At 36.9% G+C, this 25760-nt stretch overlaps 1 protein-coding gene across 3 annotated transcripts in view; it reads right to left on the minus strand.

Moving 5' to 3' along the window:
• The window catches only part of cxxc4 (CXXC finger 4), a 39470-nt gene extending 19469 nt beyond the window's left edge, over positions 1–20001 (minus strand). The window contains exons 1-3 of one of the 3 annotated variants that reach the window (XM_015345949.2): positions 19774–20001; positions 19551–19612; positions 16789–17727 (exon numbers count right to left, since the gene is read on the minus strand). In XM_015345949.2, the coding sequence (XP_015201435.1) occupies positions 16789–17613 (825 nt within the window). In that variant the 5' untranslated portion in view covers positions 17614–17727; positions 19551–19612; positions 19774–20001. Of the gene's footprint in view, positions 1–16788; positions 17728–19550 lie in introns of all 3 variants that reach the window. The other 2 variants (XM_015345950.2, XM_069191256.1) reach the window with 2 other exon arrangements.
• Between the last annotated feature and the right edge of the window lie 5759 nt (positions 20002–25760).

Consider the following 25760-nt stretch of genomic DNA (forward strand, 5'->3'; position numbering starts at 1 on the left):
GTGACTCTTGCTTATTTCTGCTAAATTTTGCTGTTCCTCTTGCAACACAAGTGAAATTTGTGTTTTCACTTTATCTGACAATTCTGTATATTATTTCTTTGCTTTTGATCACTGCTGAAATAAAGAAGTCAGATATACTGTACCTAAACAGCATCTACAATTAACAAACATTTACTAATAAAAACAAATTGTGTTACCTTTAATAGGTTCATATACAAAAGGTGTTTAGCTTGTCCACTGCTCAATATGAAGAATAATAACCGAGTAATCTGAAAATGATCATTACTGTGTGGATTTTCAAGAATGTAGGCAGATACTGTAACTACAGTGTCTTTCAAAAGTATTCAGTTTTCACATTGTGTTGCTTTATACAGTAGCTTGCAGTCACGATACTTTGAAGTAGCCATTAATATTTGTTATGCAGTATACATATCATACTCCACATTCAAAGCAAAATACTATAAGAAGTAAACAGATGATTAATGTGAAAGAAAAATGGAACAGTCAGCATCATATACTGTAAGTATTCAAATCCTTTGCTGTGTCAAACCTAAAATAATTTCTAACAGGGGTATTAAATTAAGCAGCCCATTTAACACAAGGCTCAGAGTCCAGGACCCTAACCTGAATAATTACATTATTTATTTTATTACATGTTCACGTTTGGATTCAAAAGATTATTTTTTTCTTAACTCAGCACAAATTCTGCTTAAAGAAAAAGAGCCTTTTGGTAATTAATATTAATTGCTGGCAAAAGAACAAAAGTGGGACAACAAAACCAAAAAAAACTTGGTCAGAACTCTTATACACCCTATCCAGAATGCATCAAGGCTTTAAAGTATAATTTAATGTGTATTAGGATAAAATTCAAAAATGGAAATGCACAATCTTAAATGAATAAGTAGTCTTCAGCCCAGGTAGCATTATGAATATTTCATCTATAAAGCATCAGGTATCAGGTATAATACAGTGACCCACAGTATTATCAATATAGGTAACAACGGTGCTGGGTTTTTAAGCACTGATCTTACATATGAGCCTACAAATACAAGGTTATCGCTGGTTTTTGATGTACACTTGTGATTGGCTGGAGCACACTCAGAAAGCACATACATTAAATTAACAGAATATATCAAACTAACATGGGCAGCATGATGGTACAATGGTTAGCAAAGATGTATTGCAGCATTGGGTCCCTGGGTTCAATTCTTGGGGTGCTATTTGCATGGAGTTTGTGTGGTACATCATCCCTGTGTCTGCATGAATTTCCTCTGGGTGCTCTGGTTTCCTCTCACAGTCTGAACACATACTGGTAGGTTAATTGAGTTTTGGGAAAATTGGCCCTGATGTGAGTATGTGACAAACACTGTGTGTTCATGTGTGCCCTGCGGTGGATTGCTTTGCACCTGTTGCTTATTGGGATAAGCTTCAGCTCCCCACAAACTTGTAATGGATTAATTAAGAAAATGGATGGATAGATGGATGAATCAACTCAACATATAAATATAATAACAGTATAGTATCACTACAGTATCTTTCTAGACAACAACATTATAACATATGACCCAGTATGATTGCAGTGACAGGCACTTTAAACAGTGGTTTAGTATTGCACATTGCCCACTTAGTGAAAGCAGCAAAACATTCATGTGTCCGAAGACACAAAAGAAGCTTTCGACATACGTTGTGTATAAAAGTATATCAAGTACAAGTGAATTCATCATTCATCATTCTTCACTAAAATAAACCAATGTTGACTGAAGCTTTGTTGTCAATTTTTCTTAGAAATCTAAATCATGACAATTATTTTTCAAAATTGGTTGGTAAATTGATTATTATTGATTATTACTATTGAGATTATGTTCCACTTTTTCATCTTACAATACTGCCCGTGGAAGTTAACGGAAGGCTATGAATTTGAGTGAAAGCATGGCATGCTCTGAATTTCATTTCTGGCTTTCTATCAGCCATTCTATTCATTGTTAATATTGTACTTCCTGTGGGAGTTCAGAACAGAGGTGCACAATCTCACTTTTTAGTATTGAAACAGCTTTCGTGTGGCATTTACTTTTTGCATTGGCTTTTATGCTGTTGTAACACGAAGACAAGTACAATCTTTTAAAAACCAGGTGTCAGCAGAAATTTCCTGAGAAAGGCTTTCTTTCTTAGGCTTTGAAAAACTGTTTTCTTGGCACTGAAGCCATGACCAGTACTTTAATGAGTGGGTCTGAAAAGCCTGCTGATGCTCCTTTGAATTTTACTGCTGGTCCTAATTCATTGCTTCTTTTTCTTTCTTTTAAAAACTTCGCTGTGTATGAATGAACTGATATTGCACATACAGTATATTTACAAAGGAGAACTACATTTTGAAAAGGGTGTCACTGTTAAAATTTTAATTTAGAGCCCACCTAGCATTTTGTCTTCTTTTGTGCTGTAGACATTTTAGAATGTTTCAGAAAGTTTAGAACCTCAAACAAAAATTGCTTCTCTTCACTGGAAATCAATATAAATTCATATCATTCTACAGTTTGACATAATTATAATTGTCAACAAAGGCAACAATGGTGACTGTTAATATAGAAGTAGGTTTAGTTGTTTCACCCAAACAATTGCTGATAAATCTGTTTTAATAAAATATTTTCAAACTTTAAACTACAGAAATCCTAAACAAACAACATAAATACAGATCTGTAAGTAAATAAAAAACATAGAAATATGTAACAAAAGGTACATGAGTGTACATTAAATCACATTTGAAACCACCTGCCAATCACTAATTAAAAACCTGGCACATTATGAGAGCTTTGTTCATCAGGGGCTTCCTGACTCAAGAGAAACCCAAATTCAAGTACTAAACATGCAATTGTGGATGGTAAGTGTCTTAAATTTGTGTTTTAATTAGGTCAATTGTTTATTATATTGAACAAAGCAGCGATCAACATAAGAGTGAAATTTCACTTGCCAGCCCTTTGGAATTGAAAACAATGAGGCAGGCACTTCGGAAGAAGAGAAAGATTATAGTATCTCATTGTTCCTTTAATCTCCACCCACCTCAGAAGTTATGAGATGGTTTGAAGACAAACGCGTCAGCACTTCAAGATAATAGTGCAGTTAAATGAACAAGGTACTGTAGGGTAAATGTGCCAAATGGCAGAAATCCTAAATGAAACATTTTCTTAATAAAGTAACTAAATAACGAAACTTCAGAAGTACAATCATGGAGAGCACAGCATGGGGACATAACTGGCAGACTGTAGCCTTGAGTCCCTGCTGAATATACTGCTGTCGTATCCTTTTTTTCCCCAGTTTTATTTTTTTGAAAAAACAACATACAATCCTCTTTCACTTAAACAAGTTAATAAACATAAGCATCTCATAAAATCTGAAATACCCACAATACAGTATCCCAAAAGAAAACTGATGCAGTCTGTTTCTGACCCCAGATCCCCTAAACCCACTGCGACCCAAAGACCAGACCTCCCATCATCCTCTAAGGGCCTCTGTCCAGCAACAATCCACTCTCTCTATGGGGCAGGACAGGACACCTTTCCTGGGAAAGCACATGAAGTAGATCTTAATACTCAGGTGCTGCTGGGAGTTGCAGTTGTACCCTTAAGTGAGGCACTTTACTCCAGTTGCTCCAGTCCAACCAGTTTTAGTACAACCAGCATTGCTGGGTGGGGTGATCTCGGCAATGGAACAGTGTCCCATCCACGGGGTGTCACATACTGTACTGTTAATATGCTTAACACTAGGGAAACCAAGATGAACTCTAGTATGGACTTTACCTTTTACCTTTTTACCTCTAGTACCATCAGCAGGCTTCAGCTTTTTTCCCCACTTATTTTACATTTGATTTCTTCTGAAATAGACCATGATCCCACTGTTCATGCAGTAGCTTGTAATATATCTTGATTGTGCAATCCCTTTGTAATATAACCTTTTACAAGTAGAACAGATGTGAAACATTGAATGAATGTTTATACTCTAATCTACGTATAGTATATGCCTGACAAATCACTATGACCATATATTGTATCTGCTGGTGAAATTAGGGAGATGTCTTTTACAGTTCTGTGGAATTCAAAGTGGACATTGTGTGGATAGGTTGAGAAAGATTGGACTGAGAGGCGCTGAGGAAAAAATGAATCTATCTCATCTGAAATTTCCTGAAACAGATTACTTTTTTGGAGAGCAGTGAACGCAGACTCAATTCTGGCTCGATATCCCGACATGAAATTTGACCTTCAGCAAAAAAGTTGCAAGATGTTTCTTCAGAGATACCAAAAACTATCTGACTGAAATGGCTTTGGCAGCCTTGTTGTTCTTGCATCTAAATAAGCGGTGGATCTACAGTAATTAGGTGCTATCCCTATTGGCACTTAGCTGGATCTTAAGACTTCCCTTGTAAAATTGAGTTACAGAAAACTTCGAATTGTCAAAAAGGTTTCAATTTACCCTTTCATGTGTAAGCTGAGATAAGATAACCATTTACTACACAATTTACAGCTCCAGTAGGTCATCTCATTTTTTAAAAAAAGGCTGAATTAATTACAAATATTTATATGCTTATGATTAAGCACCTAAAGGATTGTAGCTCTCTGGGAAGCGTTGATTACAACAATTTGAGTAAGATGGACCAAATGACCTGCTCTGCTTTGCAAACTCCCTTATGCTCTTAGGTGATCACATCAGGTAACACAAAGTAACATCTCTGACTTCAGGAGCAGCATGGCAATAGATTGTGCGTCACTGAAATGGCTGTTGTAATAAACACGTCTCATGTATCATATGCAGTTCTATTGTAGTCTATTGGGCTCTGATTTAGCAACCCTATGTGTTTTTATTATCATCTCAGAATTGTGGAAAGAAGCTTCCAGCATGACACAGAAACATGCTAAGTGCTATTCAGATCAGCACTGGGGTGTTTCTGTGCACGTAGATGGTGATGTACAGTACAGTATTAAATTTGCACATTTTCCGTGCGTTGTAACACTTGATATTCATACTGTACCACATTGGTCAAATCTATGGCAAGGCTCAAGATTGGATGAGCTTTGGAACAGTGCGACAGGAGCAAATCTTAGTTATCTGTTACAGGCCTCTGGTATGCCAACCTCTCATCAGTGCAAAGAAGTGGTTCTGTCAGCAGTAGTGCAGGCAGCATCATTATTTGGGAACTATCCAATGGTAGAAGGCTATGTGCCCAAGCAAATCACAATTCACTCTATTTTTGGCACTGAGCATGACATGCATTATTCCAACAATCTACACAGGACTGTTAGAGGTTGTGTCAGATTGTAGAGCAGGAACTGATTTATATGGACAAATATTTTCTTCATTTTTTTTTAAAGACATTGCAGATCTTCCAATAAAATCCCATTTTTTCTTTTTTCAAAGAAACTGTTTATTATTTCTTCCCTCTAAACATGAGGAATCATTATTACTTATTATTATTATTCAATCACATTTTTCCATATTTGAAAAACCTTGTGAATGCATAGTACTTAATACAAAAGCAAATATAATAAGATGGCTTAAATATTATATAAGGTGTTATGACTTGATTCTCAGGTGCACCTTATATGTTTTTGTTGTTTTTATCACTTAAAACTGGACTTGTGAGCTGAAAGCAATGGCAAACAGGGTATGTGATATTATCTTCAAACTTTTGTATAATAAAAGTAATAATAATAATAATAATTGCTTACACTTATATAGCGCTTTTCTGGACACTCCACTCAAAGCGCTTTACAGGTCCACCACCACCAATGTGCAGCATCCACCTGGATGATGCGACGGCAGCCATAGTGCGCCAGAACACTCACCACACATCAGCTATCAGTGGGGAGAGTCAGGACCTCAGTTTTACGTCTCATCCGAAGGACAGCACTTGTTTTCCGTACAGTCGCTATACTGGGGTTATTAGGACCCACATGGACCGCAGGGTGAGCACTCCCTACTGGTCCCACTGAATCCAAATTCAGGAAATATGCACCTGAATCCAAATCAATAGGTGCATGTACCAATTGCATCATACACTGCAAATGGATTTTCCATTTCTTATAGGGCATAATATTGCAACATGGTTTCAGCAAGATTTTGCTAGACCAAACACCCTACATCCTGCGAAATGCTCTATCCAAAACGTATAACCATAAGAGATTCAAACAGGTTCCTGGTTATCCCTGACTAAAGACTGGTTTGGGAAACCATGGCAAATGATCTTAATCTGTATTGCCTTGATCCCCGGGACTTCTGCAAATTACATATTCCAGGCTAATCCACATCCTGTACTACTTAAAAGCAATGACTGACTCAGTTTGAAATCAGGTGTGAATTTCCCATTTTTAAGTATATTTATATTAAGTGTAAGTATATGAAGGATTTGTTTTGTTATTTCCTGTGTGAGTGCCTCCCTTCCACAATGTGCTCTGTTATAAGAATCTAAATCAGGCAACTGAACCATTTCTGTGTAGTTATAACAATAAAATTCCACCTTCATCTCCACCATCTGCCTATATTCTTGCAGTTTGGCCTAAAAATAGGATATCTGTCAATCTTAACACATTGGTATTTATTATTTTCCTCTCTCGGTATCACAGTTAGTGATACTTTCTTTTAGAATTTTTTTGCATCTTGCAGTCATGACAGCTGTAATTCAGCCTTAAAGCAGGATTGATAGATTGAGTTACCATATTTTTAGAGACTATGCATTTTATTCACAACATGCCATTTATTTACCAGAGAAGTTTTTGCAAGTTCTGCTTCTTGGCTGCCTGATTTAAAAAAAAAATGTTGATATACTGTATGTGTACAACAAACTGAAGATACTACTAGAGATAACCCTCAGAGAATTTTTGGTAAAAGACAGCGATTCCTCTTCCCATAAAGGCACTCTCTTTTTGTAAACTAGTATGATAACTTACACTTGCCATGCGTCCTCCATAATAATCAACTGTTGGTTCAATGATACTTGTTTGCAATAGTAATACACTTTAAGAACAAACAGCCTAGCTCCAAAATCTCATGAAAAAATTAAAAACACGGAGAACAAAATTTTCTGTTTCTATTTTATTTTGCTGTAGATAAACTGTCACTGTGTACTGGGGTACAGAGCCCTCCATTTAGATATGGTTATTAATTGTTAAATCAGTGGCATAACAGATGTTACGTAAACACATACAATAAGTGTGCAGGAAGACAGGCAGACTGGATAGTGTTATGAGAAGTACTAAGGATTGTCATTTTTTCTCACCTATTTGCTTTGACGTGTGGATACGAGAGATAGTATTTTAAGCAGTCAGCATTATAATAGAGGTAAGAAAGGACAAAAGTCTATTTGTGTCCTATATACAGTATACTCAGCCATGATGAGAAAGCTGCTTATTCCTGGTAAGGTTAACGGCAACCTGGATCCTATCCCAGAAGCTAGGAACGCAAGGAGACGCTACACCATAAAATGGATACCAATCTATTGCAGTGCACACACACACAAGGACAATTTAGAGAAGCCAGTTAACCAACCTAGCACATACTTAGAAGACAGGAGTAAACCAGAGCACCTGGACAATATTCACATAAAAAAGGGCCACCCCCCAGTCTGGAATTGAACCCAATACTCAACTCAGCATTATCAGCAATGAATGAGAATTTTGGAGTTTCCCTCGCTTTACCAAACAATGTCAAAGTAAAGCGAGAAAAAAAAGTTTCTTTGTATGGGTAGAAGGGAAGGATAGACATGTTTCCTTGGAACAGTGTTTACAAAGCCAAGCTATGTTGAAAACACATTTAATCTGAAGGTTTTAAACTTAAGCATCTTTTCTTTGACTAAAAAATAGGTCAAAAGCTGCAGTAGAAAGTTTTTTAAGTGTTTTCTTCAGTGGGTGTCTGCCAGTTCTTTCCTCTACGACAATCCCAATGAACAAGAGTCTTGGGTAATTACACACTTTTTTAAATGGTTTACATCCTTTACCTTGCCTACTTTACCTACTTCACTATAATAGAATTTACTATCAAAAGAAATAACAATATTGAAATGATTAACACTTACGGGCTGAGAAATTCTACGCTAACAAATGTTTATTACGTCATTTTTTAGCAACAATTTATTTCAGTCCATCCCTTTTCCAACTGCTTTATCCAGTTTGAGTTCACAGGGGAGCTGGGGACTATCCTGGCAAGAAAGGGGCACAAGTTTGGATACACCCTGAATGGGATGCCAGTCCATCTCTGGGCAGGCACAGATATGTACACTCACATCAGGACCAATTTACCCAGAAGCCAACTAACCAATCGGTACAATACGTCTTTGGTTTGTGGGTGGAAATTGTAGTACCGAGCGGAAACCCATACAAAAACACAAATATCATCTTGTTTGTGTTATCCAACAATGCTTTCACATCTTTGCCCTTTTACCACTTGCTGTTTTTTAGTAACACAGTTTATTAATAAGCAATGTATGGTAGGCTTAGTGGGCCACTCTTTACGAGGAATGAGATTCCACTACAAATTGGTCTAAGGGGAAAATCACCACATTGCGGTTTTGCTGTGGCTCATATAATCCAGCCTCAGGCTACTGTTAGCTAAAATAATTATATGGAGTCAAATAGGATCTCAGTTTCCAAACATTCATACCTTAAAATTTAGTTTCTAGTTCGCAAAAACATGAAAAGAACAATCATGAAGTATGATAATGCATACAGCAGATAGAAGTACATTATAGTATGTTTGTAATGTCATCAAAAGTTGCATTTGAATGATTTAAAGTAGTAATGCATTTCAGATCATTCTATATTTTAGTGAAAATCAAAAGAAACTTATCATTCTTTATTTATGCAAGTATGCTTTAAGAGAAATATATATTTTGAATTTGGATATTGATTGGGGGCCTAAATGTTTTTGTTAACATTTTGCTTTATTGATCATTCATTGACTGGTCATGATACACTCAAATGGCTTTGACTGCAGCAAATGCACTAAACCTCCTTATTAGCAAGAGATATTTGAATGCCAGACCTCATAACAATCAAGAAATAAAGACACACACTGGAACCAGTAAGGCTTGCTTCTAAAGAGAACAATGCCTTTATACCTTCAGAATATTGGAGGCTATTGTAAGTCAGCATATTCACTCACTTAAAGTCTGGGGTATTCATGGACAGCTATTTCTAACCTGGCAAGACATGACTGTCAAACACAGTCCATCAATGCTAGGCCATGATCTGGGAGACCATCATAACACCTCATCAAGAACACTGGGGACCTCCAAATATAATGATATGACCAGGAGTGTCAATTTACCACAGAACTCCACTCATAGCAATTGATGCAATCTGACTGCATGGCACTTCATTGATCATACTTGAGACCATACCTCCTGCTTTTCCTGTGGGTTTATTCTGAGATACCACATTCCAGTGTGACAACGTACTTCTTCGTGTAACAATATTTTTCAAGTGAGATGAGAATGTGGCAATTCTGTTGTGGTTGCCCTACTTGCCAGACTTGAGCCCCATTAAACATTTGCAGGACACGCTGGAAAAACATGTGGAGTGAAGGATTCAAAGATCAGTGAACACATGTGGCACATCTAGGTTCCTCAAGAGAAAAGAGACAGAATCCAACAAGACAGCACCCACAACGTTTTGGACAGCATACGGCACACAAGTATACCTTGTTTGCTTCCAACAGTTCACTGTTACAGTTGCCTGTTACAGTACATTCACTTTAGATACCCTGTTGATCAGATGTCTTGATGACAAATATCATCATAAGTCATGTCTGCTCAATACAATGTACCCGCTACAAACAAGATTTTGTCACACTCCTTACAATAACTTTATGAACTTGTTGCAAAAACAAGTGAATTGCTTCTTTTGAGGCTCTGCATGTATGAAACGTACAGAACGAGCCACTCCAAGTCCTTGCTAGCTGTTGTCTGCTCAAAGTCAGTGACAATCTCAAAACTCACGAGCTGTGTAAAGCCTGAATTTAATCTGTGGACAAACTGCAGGCAAACTGTCTTTAAAATTACCTTATGGTGGTATAATGGTTTCCACTGTTATACCCAGAAAGAAACAATTAGAGTTTTCTTGCAAATCAAACTTTTTACACTCAAGGTTAAGAAAAAAACCCCTTGATGATGAATGTACCATATAGGTTTTCTAACATCCCAATGTCGTTCTACCATACCCAATTTATTTTTTTTACCTTTGAGATGTCTATATATTAGGAGCTATTAACATAACTTCATTAAATAGAATAATCATTTATAAAAGGTGCTCATTTCATTTGCTCAAGTGTTTTTCCTGTACATTCCTCTTAGATCACTGCTAGCAGGACAACCACAGAGGTCACAGCTAAAGATGACTGTGCACCTGAGCTTTAAAAACAATAAATCAGTAAGGTAGAACTGGCTTTATATTGTAGGTATATTCTCTTTTTAAAAGAAAAAAAAATTGTATTTCGATTAATCAGCTTTTTGCTCAAAAGTGCATTTTTGTCTGTTTGTAAAGAAAAAAGAAAGAGAAATAGATTTAATGGCACTTAGCATCATGCTTTTTGAATTCCACTCTGTGCCTCCGGGCAGAGATTTTCTTCTTCACTCTTTTGTGTGATTGTGTAACCTCAGGGTTTCCATCAAAAATTTAAAAACATCTCTGCTCGCACAGGATCAGAAGTTGGGTATAAAAGTTGAATATTTCAAAGGCACCCAAAAAGAGAGCCTAGGAAAAAGCTCAAATAATATACATCAAGTAATAAAATAGTGCTTCAATTCTTCGTTCTCAGATCACTGACAGAAAAGATACCTTTAATAATATTGCAATTCAAATGATAAAATCATTTGCAGGGGTAAAATAAAACATACATTTTAATGTTAGTTTCTTTAGTAAGGAGCTAATTACAGCTAATTCTGAAGCACTACTATAGATTCCATGCATACATTTTAACCAAAACAAATACAGAGAGATACAATTTGAAAACTGGGATAATTGGGTGCTTTGTAACTACACAAGTGCATAATATCCACTGTTAAATAAAATTCGACAATGCTGTTCCCCACATAATCAGATCTTTGAATTAACCTGGAAATCAAACTTTAGTTATTATTACATAAAACAAAACAGCAATACTTTCACTGAGGATGATAGTAATTTATCAAACCTTTGTGAAGGTTCTCAGTAATGAAGAGATGCCTTTTAACTCACCAGCCAGAGCCACAATTAATAATTGATGATTATCTATTTAAAATTTAAAGGGTAACACATTAACACCCTCAGCACCTGTGCTTTCACACAGTCCAGCTTCTATATGCTTCCTGTCTCATTTCTATCTACAGTATAATACAGTGGATCACATCCAGTGCCTTTCACTTGTGAATAGCCGGATGTTAAATCAAAGGAGAGGGCAGGAGGCTACAGCCCACACAGTGAAAGGGCACAACCTGGCTGCTACATATCACACCTCAGTTTTAATTGGTGGGAGCTCCAAAACAATAAATTCTTTAGCAGCGCTATTATGCAGCTGAGCACTCAAGACCAGCAAATAAAACCATATGTGCAAATGGAAGCTGACAGGAAATCCTCCGTGCACGACAAACAGGACCTGCTCTTCTCAGTAGCCTACGGTTGCTTGCTGCGAGATGAGTATAATTAAGCGGTCGGCATGCAGCTCCGATGGCAAAATCCCATTGTCTTGACAGGAGCTTAAGGTTGCCCTTTAGCTTGATCCACATTGTGAGGTAGGGTCTTTTCTTCCCCAGACCCAGTCAAATCAATCTGCGGTTTTAAAAGCTGGAATAAATCCAGCAACTTAGAGATCTGCAGATCTAAAGGCTGTCTGTCCCTTGTTTTTTTTCCTGCCCAGCAGAGATTGGCTAGGAGCACTTTCTGTTATCTCCAGGGAAGCATAGGTTGGGGGAGGGGAGAAAAGGCCCACCAAATCATTCTTATCTATTCTGTGCACACCTAAAACAAATTGGATCTAGCCTGTGGGTGTCGTTTATTTGGCTCTCGTTAAGGAACGGTTCCTACTTGTTCTTCAGGGTCTTCGGGGTTTTTTTTGTAAGGCTTTTTAAAATGGGTCTTTTTAAAGGCCTTGTTCCCTTTGAGTCATTTGCACTTTTCAAAAGAGCACAAAAGAAAGTCTAAAGCTTATCTGTCGTACTAGTGCTTCTATGCAGCTGGTTTGTACTGCACTGACATATTATGACACCTGTTAATGGTAATGTTGTTTGCAAGACCTTTCTGTATATCATGATAAGTTGCATTTTTTAAATTTTGAACTTAAACACTATCAGCTATAACTGACAGGAACGTAATTCCGGTTCATCAAAGCTGGTGCCTTCTCCTTAGGCATGTCTATAAATTCTGTTTAATCATACAATAATGTTGTCCACTGTAATTAGCAAGTTATTAAAATCTGAACCCTAATCATTCGTTTATGGCAAATGAATAAACATTTGATGAAGGAACGTGTTCATGTAGTAAATAAGGTTTGAAAAGGGCTCAGCATATTTCTACTTACATTTCTATTTCTGGAAGATAGCACTTATTTAGGTTTTACTAGTTTGTTAGGCTAAATAAGTTTTTTTGGATCAAACCCCCTTTTTCCAATTCAAAAGTAAGATACAGAATATATTTTATATCCTTCAGTTGCTGCTAATGCAACAGTTATGCTTCATGTACCTTGGAAGATTGTAGATTTTGAGGTGGTACGTTTCCACTTACACTTAAGCTGCTGTCATTACTTGTAAATTAATTGCACTGCCATCCATAACTTAGTGTGCTATGAAAAAAAGTTTTGGGGAAAAATGCATTCTGTTACTTAAAATATTAAAATGTTTAATCATTAAAAATGAAAAAAAAATATTTGAGGGGGAATAAGCTGAACTATTATATCACAGTATATCGATGGATATAGGAATTAAAGGCTAACCTCAAAACCACATTTTAATTACACCTTTACCAACTTTATTGGATCAAATTTACTTCAGACAATATTTCATGATGTCAAAGGCAAATCATCCTTGTTTTCAGGAACTAACAAAGAAAATAACACTACAGTTTAAAAATGAACTTGAATGTATTGTGCTTAAAGGCTATTTACATTTTATTAAGGTTTAAAAACAAATGAGATTACCACTGTTTGTGATCTGCTTGGATTGAAGTCACAGATTTTAATTGCAGTACACTGCATGCCCAAAAATGTTAGTGCTAATTTTATAATGAATACTTATTTACCAACTCTGCAGTCACCTATGGAGCTATTAAATTATACATGTATGTATTTTTAACTATTTTATTCACTTCAAAACTTTCTTTACACTTGCAAGGATGGTTGTTAAAGTTAGAACAAATGCCACTGTCAAATCAATACTGTGTATTTTAATAAACAATACTTCATGCTTTTGGACATGGAGAGTGTCAATATGCAGCATTTTTTAATGAAACCTGATGATAGTAGGATCTTAGAGTAATGACTGGGACCCTGAACCCATAAATCATGGGTTCAGATACCTTCTGCAGATACTGCTATTGTGACCTTAACTTTTACCTGAACACCTGAACAGTCCGCCTGCAATAATCTAGTGTCCCATCCAGAAAAGAGACATGTACTCTTAGTCTAGTTCACACAACAAAAAGCAGGATAGTCTCTGGTCTGATGAGCCTCTAGGCACATGTACTGTATGAACTTATTACAGTACTCATTTTACTTAGGAGCGATAAAGAATACATTCCTTAAAAAATTCTGACTATACAGATCCAAAATGAAAAATCAACAGAACAGTGAGATACATCACAAAAATGCTGAAAGCCATCAGCGAATATGTCAAACAGATTTTTTTAAAAAGCCTTCACTACACTCCAGCAGGTTCCCAACAGTAAAAGCCAAGACCATCTCAGCTCGGGGCAGCAGTGACACTGGACAATCCTCTAGGGCTCTGCATTAGTGCGCTAAATTAAAGGGGGTATTAGATTAAATTGGCTCTCCGATTTCAGTGGTGTGAGTAAAATTCCGATTTGCATTTTCCACTACTGCTTACGATATAATTAGTTGAGGGTGATTCCCATGTGGAAACACTGACAGCCAAATCTGACTGCCTGCCAGTAGCTTATCACTTCTTCCAAGTCATGAGGTGTATGTGTGTGTGTGTCTGAGAGGAAGCATCCAATGTCTGCTAGCCAGAAACGAATGTAATTCAAGGAACAGTACTGGGGTGCAGCAGGTGTGTGCAAGTCACTTCTCAGGCAATCTTTTAACCAGACTGGCTGATTTTAAAGTTTATCCATTAGTAGATCAGATAACATTATATAAATCTGACACCCTACTTAAGCAAAGTTACGCATGCTTTGCAATAGCTTTCACATTAAGCAACAAAAAATGAAATCACATCAATTGTCTGACATAATCTGACAACTGACAACTCTGACATACAATTTGTCTTAAATTATTATTTGCCTTACAGAAAATGTGGTGTGAATACACCGGGTTAATGTGAAGTTGAAATGCATCAAAATGCATTCTTTGTAAGGAGCAACTGAAAAAGGAAGTCATTGATGAAAAGATTTCTGAATTTTTATGTTCTATTGCAATACTGTCGCACTGTTATATAAAATTATGTATTACTAAACTTTTGGAGCTGCCTAAAGTTGAAATCATCTGTTTGGCATCATTCACTACTAAAAGCAACATAACTGAGTTCAATAACAAGAACATTCATTTTCAAGACATTTTTACAAAAGGTTTAAAGGGAAAATTTGCTCCTTCTAGTATGAATTCTGGCAAAAATTGTATTTTTACACTATGGGTAGATACACAAAATCAATGCCTAAATATGATCGATTATCATTTTAAAACAACTAATAAATTGAGAACAGTTAGTGTTAAAAACACAAAGTTTAAAGTGATGAAATGATAAAAAATATTTTAAAGGCTAATATTATAATTATATTGTTCTGGACTTCTTTTTCTCCTTACTGAGCTCTAGAGAGGAAACTAATCTCTTTGTGTGATTTACATTCCAAATGTCATGTATAACTTGCTTTTAGTTTGTCTCATTTTTCTCTGATATACTGTATAAAGTACTATATATTAAATATGATAACTTATTGAGTGGTTTAGAGACCTAAATGCAACATCCTGTTCTCACTTTAAAGCCCTTTTATTTTCCATTTTCTAACTAATCTGATTAACAAACAGTTTACTTGTACAGCTAGTTGTACCTAGCTGTAGTTTGTGCTGGAAAAAGAAGACAAGACGCTTCACAAAATAAACTATGTGCAGATAATACATGTGGTTTCTTTTTAAGTTTTTAAAATTTGGTTTAACCCACAAAATAGCCCCAGGAAATCCCTAGGGAATTTTGAACAAAATGAAATAAAGACCTATATAACCACTCCGTCCACTAAGCTTCATTAGTGATCAACCAGATTTAATAAAGCAAATACCACAGAAATTAGAGACACAAAATAAATACAACCATTAGATTTATAAATATACACGTATCCCAGAATCTAAACCAGTTCAAGGCAATTTAACACAAGTGAATTAGTTAAAACCAGTCCAATAAAACTTTTTGGCCAATAAAGGTCAATTCTACATTATCTGATGCCACTTTTCCATTACTGGTATTATTCCTTTGCTCCAGAGGTGTATGAGCACCTGCCCTATTCTTCAAAGTACTGTACTAAACTGAGTCTGCCCTTTCCAAACTTACGTTTCAGAAAAAAAACGTATAACTCTGGCATTTACAAGGATAGTATACTAATTATACTAAATATTTTGAGGTACAATGCAGAATCCCTAAACAATTTCAGCAAAGAACTCAAAGAAAGTGTAGGGATACAGAAATGTCCCATTATTTGTTTCCTTAGCAGAAAAAAAATAGGATAAAAGGTACAGTGGTCAGAGCCAACACTGCTTAAAACATATGATACATAAATTAAAGGCTTAAACATATATCAAAAAAAACATTTGTGGTGATACCCCACTTCTTAAATTGAATTACAGACTTAATTGTAATTCAATTGCAATACAACAATGAAAATTATTGTTTTGCCTTCAGTGCACTACGAAACATCTGCAAACATGAGAAGGTGAAAAATATAAGAAGTGAATAAACTGTAGGATTTTGTCCTTTAAAAAGCCGATTTCAGAGGAAGGAAATGAAGAAGGCCAGAAACAACAGAGCTTATTCTTATTAAAGAGGTATATTATACCATACATGCCTGATCAGCAGGCTTCAAAGTAGTGGGGGGGAGTCCTTCTCCTACTTTGTTTCTATTTGTTAAATCCAGAACTTGAGCCAAGAAGACGTTTTTAAATTTCCATTTAAACTGAGGCAGCTTGAGAAGACAATGTGAATCCTCCACTGCATTTTTTTTTTCCTGTGGTGGTTGGGACTTGTTGTGGGGTATTGATTCGCCTCCCTGAGCCAGTTTACATAATTGGTTAAAATGACCAAGTGCAGAGAGGGATTGCTCGCTGCTGAAAACCATTTCCCAGCTCAGCTTGGATTTGAGCCAAGCCTGGGGTTGTTCGGATGTGTTCCAGCCCCAGCCTGACTGGCAGCAATTAGGGGTGTCTGAGCCAAGCTCAGCTTGTGCTCCACGCAAACACCCCTAATTACTGCCAATTAGGCTAGGCGGGTAGGCAGATTTGAGAAGCCAAGGATGTTCAGGCATGGGTGGGCATGGAAACAATTTTCAAGGGTTTTAACGTGACTATGTGAAAAGGTTAATGCTTTGGAGTACAGAGATAATAATAAGAGAGAGCTCGTCTCACCTCAAGCGACGTGCCTGGCTTTTTCTTCAACTCTTCACATTTCCTAAATTTGCAGATCTGGTGGCCGGTTTTGCGATTCCGACAACTGCTACAAACCCCGCAGTTGATTAGCCTCCTACAGGGTGCACAGACCCCACACCTTTTCCTTTTCTTCTTCGCAGGGTTTCCACTGGATGCCGAGGAATTATTCTGTGGGCAGTCTGCCAGATTGGCAATTTGAAACGCACTGTCTGTAACGGCTGCTGAGGCTGCGGGGGAGTGAAGGGCTGTCATGACGATGACCCCGGGAGGTAATGAGATGCCCCCTAAAGCCGGAATAGCGGAAAAAGTTCCAACGCGTTCTGGGAGATTCATTATCTCTGCTTCAGCAGCGCCGCATTTCAGCTTGTTCATGCATTCTCCTGCTAAAGGTCTGCAGTGTTCGGGGGATAAGGTAGTGAGGAAATTATTATTTGCCATTTGCAACGTCTCTGGCGGCACGCCAGGCTTCCCCGGCCTCTGGGAGTCATTTCTATGCATGCTGGTCCTATTAGAGTTTATTGCTGCTGATTTCCTTCCCCAGAGCATAGCGTTATCGCAGTTCCAAGGGGACACACCAATTCTGGCACTGGGAAAAATTGGCGTCGTTATACGAGCAATCTTCGCTGTCTGTGGAAATGCCCCATTCGTTTTATAAAAGTTTGCAAAAGATCTGTACCTTTCCATTTCGGCATTATAATCCAAAACGGGGTTTAATCCACTCTCTTGAAGATTATCCTTTTGTAATATAGAAGGCTCAGCGCTCTGTCCATTCTCAACACAAAGAGCATTGTTTATATTAGACATGGCCGCAATTATTTAGTGATGTGGTAAAAAAAAAGTCTAGAGCTGTATTCACCTTTCTCGAGCTGGAGCTGGTTACAAACAATATTTTACCATCTTCGCATGTCTTCTCTGGTACTAAAACAAGAAACAACAATTACTGATACAACTAGAAAACATTTCTTTTTATTGAAATCAATTTCCCCACAAAGTTATTTGAGATGATAAAGGCAAGACATTCAGCGCATCTGTTGACATTTCATTTATTTTTCCTGACTACATTTTTAATGAAGTGCATTTCAAATTCCCAAAGCTGATCCTTGTCTTTTGACAATTATGTGATAGCTATGACACGCTAACATATTAGTATAATAGGAAACAAACAGCCAGTTTAGAAAAACACAACTTATACCATGTCAGAATTTAAGGGAGTACAGAGAGACTGTTTTTTTTTTATTTCAAAGCAGTCTGGAGTTACAGAGACAAAATATGGGAACAAATTCTTGTCAAAAATTAAGGTGTTTCATTTCCATTCTGGGTCAGTTAGCAATTCTTCTGAAACTGGAAATGGATTTTGGTTTACAATAAATAAATATATGATGTATTCGCAAACATAGGGATCTTGTAAGGAAACATCTTGAAGGCTATATTTTAAGAGGTTAAGCTGTAATACTTCAAGTGGCTCTTCTAAGATGCAGGACGATATTTTCAACAGATAATGTGCTCTCCAAGCCACAAGCAATTCTGTTCAATGTAAATGCACCTCAGCCCAACCTTTTAAAAGCACCTGGCATCCATTCATTCTCATCTCTATTACATTTATTCAATGACAGTAAGATAGCCACTGGTGAATTTTAACCCAGCCAAGCCATAGACCCGACAACTGTAGTGTCAGCTGCCTTGGGGGACTCCATTTCCTCTCAAGTCAGTCTGGGTTTTGTTTCCATAGATAAAAGCCCATTAGACACATCCCCTGCTTCCATTACCTTTCCTGGTTCTTTCTTTTTAATTGCCAAACCCGATACATTTCAGGAACTCGAAAGCAATTCGGATTATTCTAGGGTGCAATATTGCATCAAGCTGGAAATGTATTACAAATATTGTCATAATTAGTAATGAAGAGAATTTGCTGGTGCCTTGTTATACAGTGTCACAAATACTCTGCTATATACAAAAGTTGGGGCTTCTTAAGTTTTGTTACTGGTTCTGTTTTGTTTTTATGAGGGAGTTAGGTACCATATTACTTAGGACTTGTTTGGATAATGTTCTGGGTTGTTTTTTAGACTTTAAAATGCAACATTATTATACAAAAGTAACAGCCAAACCACATGTTTTTGCATTGTCACATGGTATTAGTGGGATTTGTGAAGACTAACCTTTAATTCACCTATATTTAAGCAGCTCATTTTGTACATACATTGTACAGCAATTATTATTCTATCAATGAAAAAGAAAAAAAAAACATGTATCAAATTCATAAAAAATGACATTCTGATAGTAAAGTAATGAGAATAAATACCATACAGAAAACTAACGGCATACAAATAACCACCCGTCTTCTGTCTCATTATTACTTAATCAATCCATCCCTTGGGCAAAGAAGAAGCCAAAGGCAATCAAGTCGCAGCTATTGATTTTCAACCTGTAAACAAAGTTTAGTGAAACAGAAATACTCAACACTTAGAGAGGGGAGGGGTGCCTCCATTGACGAATCCCAGTGTCGCTGCACCACGATGCCATTAATTACTTTCTGTCTGGTGTGTCGGAGACACTTAGATCAAAGGTCATGCACAGAAAGACCGAGGAGGGACTGAACGGTGCAATTAAACCAACAAATTAATTCGCCTGCGCTTGAATCAGTTTGGCACCAGCATAACCCACGAAAAAATCGTCTCGTCAGAATACATGCAAATGTGAATTTTTTTTTGGGGGGGTGGCGAAAATGGAAGAGCATCACCTACCAGGTTCCCGATGAAAAGAGATTCCAGACGCTACCAGTCTGCCAATATAGAGCAGCACATCACTGCACGGCGAGAGGGGGGAGAAAGAACGCAAGATATGTGAAGATGCACAGTAAGCGTTCAAAACAAAAGGCTCTTTTTTCATTCACTTATATAGAAAAGAAAAGTACCAAAAGAAAAGAAGTGAGGTGGAAGGGAGACAGAAAAACCGCCAGCAGTGTACCTCTGTGCCGAAGGTGAATTACGGAAGGTGAGGTGTTTCCTCTGGGTCCGGGGTGTATTGTGTAGCAGCCGAGTGTTAGCTCGGTCCGTGTCTCCTGTCGCTGTGTGTGGCTGATTGGTGCTGAGGTGAGGAAGCTGGGATGTGGACACCTACTGATCATTGGCTGGAAATTACTATAGAAACATGAGGAGCACTTGGGAGGGGGAATGGCTTAGGGCTCTCTGTTGGGAAATAGCTCTGGGAAGCTGCGTCTTAACCTCTTTTTTTCTTTTTTCCCCCCTTTCCCTCATTTTCTTTTTATTCGGACACATGACGAGGCATTTAGAGAAGCATGTAATTTTTAAGGATACGTCCCCTAATAAGGATTTTGTGCTTCGTTAAAAAACTTGTCAGATTAATTATAATTGAGGCGTGCGTTGATTAAGATAAAATGCTCCTACCAGGGTGGTGTTTTATTTATTTTTTGTTCCGGTAGAAAGACAGCCATAATTAAGGAGCGCAATGGTTTCATCGTTGTGTTTAAAATCGCGTTTTATAAACACTCTTTTGTTAAAAACTAAATGCACAGATCTTCATAAGTATTCACTATTTCTTATAATTGTGAAGTTGTCTGACTTAACCATAAGCCTACAATACATGAGTATTTTCCACACAAGAAACTCTTAACAAATCTGAAAAATAACATCAGTTGGTATTATAATTATCGATCCTTGAGACTTGCTTATCTCCAGCATTTTGTTATTCATTATAAAAATGTATTAAACAGCGAAGTACAGCATATGTGCTGATGAAAGTTTGAAACAAACTCACCTGCTTTGGATAAATATTATTATTGCCAGTAGTTTATGTTTTAAATTGTTTCAGCCTTATTTCCACCTGAGCTAGAGAAAATTAAGATAGCACATAATAATTGCAAATGTTGATATTGACCATAACTGGTGTGATATATCTTTACAGATTTCATATTTGCCTATGCAGGATGGATCGTGATTAGGGATTTGGTTATTGCTCCATTGCATTCTTCCAATGAATACTGTAAAAGAGTTTTACAGGAACCTCCTTTAGGCACTGTTGTTGAAAAAGTCTGTTGATCTTTTTCAATTGTTTTCTCTTACTTTTACATTCTAATGTACTGATAGTTTTTATATATTTCCAGTCCTTAGTGACACAAGATGACATTTTTGTTTCCCATCAGTTTTGAAGTCTGCCTTACATTTATCTTATAAGCTCTATTGTCTAACACTGCAGGGGGCTGTGTTAGAATTTAATTTAACTTGATATTTTACCTCTGTGTTACTTTGATGCATCTATTCCAGGTACATGGACTGAGGAAGTCACACTGTAACTCAATATGACATTTGTTATTAATAAGACATAGACCAGGCCCAGCATGATTCACCAATGGCCAGAAATTTCCTTCTGTCTTACCACTTATTCTTTCTTTCCTTAGATTATTTCTTTACAAAACTGAAGCTATCAACATGTCGACATTCCTGTATCCTTGTAAAGTTTTTAGATGTGAAGTGTTAATGCCATCTGTGAAATTCTATATCTAAGCCAGAATGGACACTGGGAAATTAGCATATGCAAAAGATATGAACACTGAACATCATATTTGCCGTTGAGTAAAAGCCATTAAGCCCATATACAGGTTCTTCATTTGGTTGCTAGCAGCTACTGTATTTGACCCAAGGATCTCATACAACAATTTCTAGAAAGAAACAATTGTACCAGCTTCAACAAAATGTCTGGGTAACAACATTCTGTGTAAAGACATACCCACTGCTTTCAGTTTTTCAAAGCCTTACCCATTAGTTTCCATTTGTGTCCCCTAGCTTATTTTTTTCTGTTGTAATGATTAAGTCTATAGGGTTAACATTCCCTGTGCCTTGAGAACTCCTGAAGAGATGAATCAGGTGTCCTTGTAATTTTCTCAGTTCAAGACAACAGTGATTCATTTAATTTTTATCATGTCAGAGCATTACATTACCGAGCCCAGAGAGTTTCTCTTCTTTGGACTGATTTGGACTGAGTGTCGATATTTTTTGCAGTGTGGTAATCACAGTGTCTGCGATGGACTGGTGTCCCATCCAGGCTGTATCCTGCATGTGCCTGTTGCTTGCAGGGATAAGCTTCAGCTCCCTCAAGATCCTGTATTGGATAAAATGGATAGAAAATGGATGGATGGTAATCAAAATGTTATATAATGTTATAAATGAAGTATTAAGTGTGCATGGTGGTATCTTGGTATCTAAATAACATTCTGTTGTACTATATATCCAAAAGTTTTCTACCTAATTTTTGGCATTTTTACATTGTCAAGAAGACATACAATAAATCATATATGAACATAATCACTATGTTGCTCCTTCAAACTAATAGTTTTACATTTTATATTTGTAGCTTGTATTTTGGCTTTGAAGACTTTAGTGTTACTTTTTCATGTTACTTGCACCAGATCAGTGCCTCATCTGTCATATAGCACAGCAGATAGGTATATTTTCCTGTCGTGTTAAGGAAAAGATATTGCAGGAAACATTCATTTATCATTTGACATTCTGAAAGCACATTAATTATCTGTTAATATTCAAAATCTGAGACTGATAAGTGAAAAACAGGGAATAAGGATGCAAGGATCCTTCAGCTTTCTACAATAATAAAAATAATCCTTCTAATATGCTATCTAATATGCTAAGTCAGTAGAGAGCAGCTTCTCATTTACACTGTCGACTTGGCCAAGAGGCTTACATAAATGTTATGCATAAGAAACACTGTGACTTAAAGAAAACCAAGTACAGGAAACATTTTATTTCTAAAGAGTCTGGTAGCTCTACCAGAGAGAGTCTGAGCCACTGGAGACAAGCTGGTCTCAAATCAGCTGTTTGCAGAACGATATGTGTGTATGATAGAGGTTTGCACATTCTTTCGTTCATAAATGTATTCCTCAAATGATTTCTTTGACTACATACTGCCTATACAGTATACTGTATATATACCTGGCTATATAGTATTTTAATCTACAACCAGTTCCCAATAATTATGAATCAGAACTGATCAGGACATGAACACCATTTACTGAATACATGTGTACAGTTTTATTTGATTTCCAGAGCTTTTATGAATGCCTGTTTTTGATTTTGCATGAAGTGTGATCATTTCTGATATCAGAAGAGCCATAAAAGTGAAGAGTGAGTGCTGTGCTTGGCTACAGATTAATGTCCTGCCAGCAATATCAGACCATATACCTGTGCGTGTTGGAATCTGTCTAAGCCTCATGACTGAAAATCATTTTATCCTATGACCGTCCATCTCTCTTGGGAAATCTGCTTCGGTGGTTTTAACCTCCTCAGCTGAGTACATGAGTATGCATCACAAAAACTACCTGGAATTGGCTCTGCTCAGTTGCTTTTGTTTCTGGCTGTAATGCTTTAAGTTCTGTCTTTCTTAGGTTTTTTTTTCTTTTGTAATTTAATATGAGAAGTAATTAATGCCCACCATTCCATATGTAAGAATAGCTAATATTTAGTCTATGGAAGAGGAAATCATTTGAGGAATAAGGTTAAGAATTGAAAGGGTGTTCAAGCCTCTGTCATGCAGATATATGTTTTAAAAATAGCTGATTTAAGACCAGTTTGTTTCTAGCCACTATGTTCTTGATTTTATTTCACTTATATACAGTAGTTTAAACCCAGAAATTAATCAATGAAATTATAGTGTATTTTACAGAAGACTGTGATACGTTTTCAAACTGAGAGCCATTTCAAATTGCTTTGCATGAATCATTTTGTAATATAGCATTGTAAAAAAATACAGTACAAAGTTGAAAGTTACAGGGAGAGTAAAATTAAACAATCGTCACGTTTTACGTGTACTGTAAATCCCAGGAAACAGACAAAGGCTAAGTGAATCAAAACCCATCTCTCTAATCACAAATTGTGGAGCCAAAAAAATACTGTCTTTAGTAACAGTTTTGTGATGTGCACCTAGTGCATACAGTAGATTGAATTTAATTCAGCCCAAATAAAGATCCACATACAGGACTGTTTCAAGTTCAGTTCCCTCCACAAAACTTTTAGGATTTATAAAACAGCAACACCTTCATTTTATGAATTTGAATCTGCCACAGCAAACTGAATATCTTTGCAATGATTAATTTTCTATTCCTCTTTCATATTATTTACTTTCCATGTTTGGCTTTGAATGTGCCAAGTGGGTTGTGTATATAATATATATATATACTGTAAGTCTGATGACTGCAAGCTTTAAAACAGCAAAATAGGGATAGAATGGTTTTGCAAGGCAATTGTGACAGGCCCCAAACTATATTTAGAGGCTCAAATGGTCTGAGCACAGTAAAGCTCACAATGGACTTTAAAATCTCTACCACAATACACATAGCCTACTATACAAACACCCAATCACTAACAACCCCCATGAGACCCTTTATAAACCACACAGTCCTTTAATCACACACATGTGAGAATGTGCCCTCTAAATCCTCTACCAATTACCTAATTAGGTAACCAATATTCACCCTGTGTATCTATTTACATTGATAAGAGGCTTTGAATGGCCTCTAGTGGTACGTTGTCTTGTCATATCAGTCTTTCCTGACAGGAATTGCTGCATCACTCACGGTTAAAGAAGTGAAGCTCCTGAGATACAGAAATAAAATGGGCAAAGGCGGGAATTCGTAAATAATACTTTGTTTCGACAACATTCCCTGGAGTCAAATTTGTGTTGCCACAATGTTCCAGTGTTCTGTTGTTACAATTAAAGTGTGGCATTGTGGCAATGTTACTGCAATTTTTTATTTGACTAGACGGGCTACTGTATCTCAATAAATCAGTCAATATAATGTTACTGGTTGACTTCAAATCAGTAGGTATCCCATTCTGCTCAGTAAAAAAAACTTTACAATTCTAGTTGTCGTCTGTATTTATATACAGTGTTTAATTATTATTATTATTAATAATAATATAATTATTATTATTAATAATAATAATAATTGCTTACACTTATATAGTGCTTTTCTAGACACTCCACTCAAAGCACTTTACAGGTAATGGGGACTCCCCTCCACCACCACCACCACCAATGTGCAGTATCCACCTGGATGATGTGACGGCAGCCATAGTGCACCAGAACGCTCACCACACATCAGCTATCAGTGGGGAGGAGAGCAGAGTAATGAAGTCAGTTCAGAGATGGGGATTATTAGGAGGCCATGACTGGTAAGGGCCAATGGGAAATTTGGCCAGGAAGTCAGGGGTACACCCCTACTGTTTTTGAGAAATGCCCTGGGATTTGTAGTGACCACAGAGAGTCAGGACCTCGGTTTTACGTCTCATCCAAAGGACGAGACCTAATGGAAGGAAGGAATGGAAGGAATAGGGCAATGTTTGGGTTTTTAGGACATTATGAGCAAGAATATTAAGATTAATTGCAATAGGGGTCCTGAGTGGCTTCACTAGAAAAGGTGTTTGCCTAAGTGCAGCCTGAGTTCGGTGATCTAGGTAGCCCAGCTTCAAGCTTCTGCAATACAACCTCCATGTGCCTCTGTCATACTGCCCAATACACTAGTTCTCTTGAGTATAAGGAACAGTACATACTTTGGATCTTCAGTAAGGAATGATCAGGACTCTAATATGGTGCAGCTTATCAGCTGATGAACCCCCAAAGAGCCTGTAGTATTTATTAAATGTTTCATGGTGTAAACTATACAATGGAACTTGATTGCTTTCACAAACCACAGCACTAATGTGTTCAGACTCATACCTGTGTTCAGTTATAGGTCTTGCAGAAGATGTGTTCATATCAGCAGAGGAAATTGATCACCAAACGAAAGAGGCTAAAACAAGAAAATGCCAGGAATTAAAAAATACTTTTGAGTGCTTCAAACACCATTTCTCTATACCTGTTGAAAGGCAACTTTTTTATATTTTTATATCAAGCAAACATTTTTAGAAATAGATGTGCAAAGAAAA

Source organism: Lepisosteus oculatus, chromosome 1 (assembly GCF_040954835.1).
Source record: "Lepisosteus oculatus isolate fLepOcu1 chromosome 1, fLepOcu1.hap2, whole genome shotgun sequence".
Taxonomy (NCBI): Eukaryota; Metazoa; Chordata; class Actinopteri; order Semionotiformes; family Lepisosteidae; genus Lepisosteus; species Lepisosteus oculatus.